Source organism: Sabethes cyaneus, chromosome 2 (genome assembly GCF_943734655.1).
Source record: "Sabethes cyaneus chromosome 2, idSabCyanKW18_F2, whole genome shotgun sequence".
Lineage (NCBI taxonomy): Eukaryota > Metazoa > Arthropoda > Insecta > Diptera > Culicidae > Sabethes > Sabethes cyaneus.
In genome coordinates this window covers 156,090,609-156,096,608 of record NC_071354.1, presented here as the reverse complement: position 1 = coordinate 156,096,608, position 6,000 = coordinate 156,090,609, and the positions used below count along the sequence as shown (strand labels likewise).

The following is a 6,000-nucleotide window of genomic DNA, read 5'->3' as shown; positions in this document are numbered from 1 at the left end:
CAGTCAGTCGTTGAATTGCTCACCCCAACGAACTACGAACGGAACGGATTGTTGCAGGAGGGCTGTTGAGGGGTGGTAACCTCAAAGCTTTGTGTCGGATCCACGTTGTGGCGTATGCGATTTGTGCCAGCCAGATAGAGCATTTCATCGTTCCAGCGTCGGTAGCCCAGGAAAGCCTTTCAACATTCCGCTTTTCCAATTAAATGTTATGCCGGCCGCGACCATGTTTTCCAAGTTCAAAAGCAGCAGCACAAGCGCCCCGCCACCCAACCCGTACGAAAACAATCCGATTACGCAGTACTTTGATATTGGAAAACAGGTTGCTTGCGCCGGGCCGGAGCTGGTGTGGAAAATTCATGAAGGCTACCGGAAGACGGACGGAAAGGTAAGCGTGAAAAATTGTTTCGTATCTGCACACTAGCTAGCCAGTTATGTGAATATAATGAGGTTGATTGAAAGGAGATCTTCTAGTCTATTGTCGATTGTTGAATGCTCGTTCTGTTAATGTTGGGATTTTTTTCTCTTGATTCAATTGCGATATAAAAGCAATAGATTATATACAATCACAACAGATTCAACACGATAATTTGAGTTTAACACTTTCTATTTCTCGCTAGTTGTTCAAAATGATACGGTTTCTGGAAACACTTTTTCCACACTCTGTCTCAGTGAACCACATTGCAGTATAAGATGTTAACCAATATTCAACACTTTGACTTTTAAAAGCTTTCATCACTATTAAATGAAAACTGTTTCCACGACTTTTGCAACCTGTTTACTCAGGTGTTCCTCAAGGTTCCATTATAATCCACGTCGTATTTTGATATTTTCTCCATCCAGTCGGAGATGAGAACAAAGCCACTTTTCCGGCTGCAGTCTTTTGTCGTCGTCAGCAGCAGCGGAAGCCGCAACGAAAAGTTGTCGAGGAATATTGCCATCAGCCAGCCGGAACGTTACTCGCAACGACGACCGTGGCCGCGAAACTCGCAGCGAGCAATCTTTCTTAATTTTAAAGTCAATTAAAAGTTATGTTTTGAAAATATATAACTTTTGTTTTGGCCGCTGACGGTATAGTTTTAACTTAATTCGGGATCGCAGAGAAAAACCCTGTACTGAAACAGTCGGTGCAATGTATGTAATAGTTTTCGTTATTTAGAGTTTCTGAACAAACTTTTCGGACCTCTGTATCGAGATAGATATGTACTGATGCTGTTTCGCATATTCCATGCTGTGCTTCGGGGGCGAACTAAATTGTTGTAATAGTTCCGAATCTCCGGCGAAATTGTATAAGTTTGACTAGACAACTAAGGATATGCTGCATCGACGGCTGCAGAAGCGTGCGCCTGGTATGCCTCGAAAAGTAATTTTCTGAAAATTTTGCCTTGTCATAAATAAAATACTGTTAACACGGTGCATGTAGATAGCTACAAGCGTATGTTGAAAAGAAATAAGTGAATTACTGACAAGAGCGGGGAGCGAATGCACCGTAATATAATAGCGGACTTAATTGCATTTCGAATAATGAAGCACAGAAAAGAATGAGCATACATGACAAGCTTTATTAAATTTGTATAATGCTTTTATCTTACACTTAATATATATGCTTTATATTGTCTAGCCATGATACTAAAAGCAATCTTTTGTCAGTCTGTTTCTTGAATTTGCAGTAAAGAGAACTCTGAGCAGTCTCTCTAAAATGTAATATGATCCACCATGTTTTCTTTCATTAATTTTACTTTTAATTTGTTACAAACATCACAAAATGCTGAGCAAGTGAGAAAATCAAACTGCAAGCTTATAATTCTCCGCCAAAGCAATTGAGTTTATAACTAAAATCTTCCGATTCTTGCACTCGATGATTAGGGCAGAAGACCTCCTTTCAGCCTTAGCGGAAGCCTAAACTAAACTTTGCTTATTATATTAAAAAACTACTTATTCGATACAAGTTTTTCCTATCAATTCGTTTCCCATGACATCAATTCGTTTCCCATGACATTTCAATTCGTTTCCCATGACAATGTATTTGTGTGCATTTTGGTATTAATAAAATGCTTTTAAATTTGAGGATAGGAAAATGTTGTGCTTACGGTGGTAATCTTAAGCCTGTCGATTATAATATTCCACAATAATTCTAAAATGTAAATTTTAATAAATTTTTATTGGTGAAAGAGAATTAATATCGCTTTGGAGAGTCAAGTCTGCTTTTAATTTCGCGGAATATCTCGAAGCCGTCGGCGTACATAGGCTTAGAGGAGCATAAAAGATGCAGAGCTCGTTAACGAAAAATACAAATACCATAAGCTCTAGATGGCTTCCTTGGGGCACTACTTTGAATAACTACTTTGATACTGCCAAAAGCGGTTCATTAATTTTGCAGTTAATATAGCCTTAACTTTTCCAGTGCATCAAGGGACAAACTTAATTCATTAAGATGCCGCTCTTGTAAAATCATTTTAGAAACTTTGTTCACATTGTTATCGAAAAGTAAATAACGGATTGAAACAAACTTGTTTTTGTTGGCAAAAGTTTGAAGAAAACTTTAACATGTGAGATTTGTGAAAGAAGTCTGAGGAAAAACTTTCAGCTGCCGTGATCATCGTTCATCGCAGTCACACCGGACGGTCGCGTTTTCAAATCGCTGCTGCGCGCGCCCTAAATAAATTTCATTTTACCGTGGTGCAAGTGTTTTTAACAATAACATAGTTATAATCGTTTAATTCGTGTGTCGTACAACTTTGTGTGCACGGTTACAGTTACAATAAAAGTTATTCGGTCAAAAAAACAAAAATAATTGAAGATGAATTGCGAAATTTGTTTGTCTGACGCTGCAGTGGACTCGATAATGTGGACCTGTGTCGGTTGTGACCGATCGTTCCATGCCGCATGTGTGGGAGTGCCGATTCAACGTGGTTCATTACGCAAAAGGGACAGAAAAATCGACCCACAGTCTTATCTATTGCCGTGCTGTAGCCCCTGTCAGGCGTTAATCAACATTAACTTCGATATAAAATCGTTAACAGCAGAACAGGCTAAGTTAACAGAAGTGATCAACAATAATACAGAGGTGATACATCGGACAACTCAGCAAAATAATGTAGGTGCCGTGCACGAGACCATCGATCGCATCGAGTCATTGCTTATTGAAATTAAAAAAGAGCTGACAGGGGGAAAAAGCGCCGCTTGCACTGGCAATGTTATTTCCGTAAAAAAACCATATTACGTCAGCTTTAGACATAGCGATGCGATCGTGCTATGAAAATGTAGAAGCAACGTTAGCAACGATGACGACTTCAATATCAACTGACTTAAAACTAATCAACGAAGAAATCAAATTGATCTCAACAAATGCCGCTGTGTTTAACGATAGCGCCGTCGCTGCCGATATGCTTTATAATTGGCCGGCCACGCAGATTATGGGTGAACTACAACACCTAACAGAAGCTGTCATTCGTCTTGAAACCCCGCAAAGTGCACCCGCTCCTAGTATCGCCGTGGAACTGAATAACGCCAATTGTAACGATGATTCAGTTGATCACTCGGGATGGCGCATTATCGGATCTACAAGGCGCTGGTGTGCAGATTGGAGAGATTACGACAATAAGAAAAAACGTCGTGAGGCTCAAGAGCAAAGAGAATTTAAAGCGTGGCGGAATCGAAAAAACCGCCGGCAACGTAGAATGCGAACGAATAATAGAGGCAATACCAGTGTCAATAACAGAAACAGCAACGGGGTTTATAATAGTAACAACAGCAGCAGATACAATAACAATAATAGAAACATCAATAATAACAGAGGTAACAGTGGCAATAACAGCAATAACAACAACAGGAATAACAACAACAACAGGAATTACGACAACAACAGGATTAACAACAACAACAGGAATTACAACAACAACAACAACAACAACAACAACAACAACAACAACAACAACAACAACAACAACAACAACAACAACAACAACAACAACAACAACAACAACAACAACAACAACAACAACAACAACAACAACAACAACAACAACAACAACTACAACAACAGCTACAACAACAACAACAACAACTACAACAACAGCTACAACAACAACAGGAATAACTACAACAACAGCAATAACTATAACAACGGCAACAGGAACAATAACTATATTTCTTATGAGAATAATAGGAATAACAACTACAACAACAACTACAGGAATAACAACAATATCAACAGGAATAATTACAACAACAACAGGAATAACAGCTATATTTCTTTCGATCATCCACAACACAATAACATCAGCAATCATCGAAATCATCTTCCCCCGGATAGAGTACTACTTGCGGCTGCTAGACATCACTTTTCTGGACCACGTTTGAGACCTGCTATACAATTTCAGCGGGGAGAAACGCTCAACCCTTACACAACAAATGATGAACCGCAACGACCGATGGCATCTAATTCTTCTGCTACACATTGTATGGCTTGCCTGCAGCAACACTCGTGTTTTTGATGAAATAAGTCATAGTTCGGTAAATATGTTTGATAACCACGCTACTATTAATACTCATTCCAAACATTGCTTGGAAAATATACCAAATAATTTTATCATTGAAACCCCATCAACTTCTTCGCTTAATTATTCTACGGTAACTGAAGTTTCGGTATACTGCCAAAATCTAAACCGCATGCGAAGTGCTCACAAAATTAATGAAATTCAAAAGAATATTTTATGTTGATCCTTTTCTATAATTCTTGTAACCGAAACTAGTTGGGATGATAGTGTACATAGCGAGGAAGTTTTTGGTAATAGATATAATGTCTATAGAAATGATCGTAATTATCAATTGTCTGAAATGAAATCAGGTGGCGGTGTATTAATTGCTATTCTATCAGAGCTAGACTCAGAGATCATAATCACTCCATCATTTACCGAATTTGAACATGTATGGGCGAAAGCACGAATAGCTGGTGAGACACATATCTTTGCGTCCGTCTATTTTCCTCCAAACAATGCACGTAAAGAAAACTATGAAAAGTTTTTTGAAGTCGCGGAAAATGTCTTATCTGAGCTCTCTCCTGAAATAAAGCTTCACATATACGGAGATTTCAACCAACGCAATCTTGACTTCATTACAGACACTGACAACGAGAGCATTCTTCTCCCAGTCGTTGGTGAAAACGAAACCTTGCAATTAATATTTGACAAATCTGCCAACTTGGGTCTTTATCAGATTAATCACGTAAAGAATAGGCAAGATTGCTACTTAGACTTATTGTTTACTAACATAGGCGAAGACTTCTGCGTAACTGAATCGCAAACTCCATTATGGAAAAACGAGGTATTTCATACCGCCATCGAATATTCGTTATTTATACATGAAAATCTGCGACCCTACGAGTGCGAATATGAAAAAGTATCGGACTTTCAGTCCGCAAATTATGGGAACATAAAACAAAGGCTTCACAATATTAATTGGCAACATGTATTTCGAAATGAAAACAATGTAGAAATGGCTGTCGAAGCCTTCTATAAGCTCATATTTGAAATATTAAAAGACGAGGTGCCTATGAAACAACGAAGACGTCAGGCTCATTCAAAGCATCCTATATGGTACAACAGTCAAATAAAAAATATAAAAAATCGCAAGCAAAAGGCACATAAAGCATACAAAAACCATAACAATGACAATAACTTAGCAAATTATCTTGATCTCTGTGATCAACTAAACCAAGCAATAAATGTTGCCTTTGAAGAGTATATACAAAAAACCGAGCGTGAGATAAAATCAAAACCAAAAAACTTTTTCAACTATGTAAAATCAAAATTAAAATCAGAAAACTTTCCATCTAGAATGCATTTGGACGAAAAAACCACAGATAACATAGAAGAAATTTGCGACCTTTTTGCCACTTTCTTCCGAGATATCTATGGTACATTCACAGAAGAGGATCGCGATTACGGCTACTTTACACATTTTCCAGAATCCTCAAATGACGTAAACGTTAAACAAATTAGT

General features: G+C 38.1%; 1 protein-coding gene across 1 annotated transcript in view; it reads left to right on the top strand.

Moving 5' to 3' along the window:
- The first annotated feature begins 208 nt into the window (after positions 1 to 208).
- The window catches only part of LOC128738224 (SCY1-like protein 2), a 154,639-nt gene continuing 148,847 nt past the window's right edge, over positions 209 to 6,000 (top strand). The window contains exon 1 of the mRNA XM_053833207.1: positions 209 to 385. Coding sequence (XP_053689182.1) covers positions 209 to 385 — 177 coding nt within the window. The remainder of the gene's footprint in view (positions 386 to 6,000) is intronic.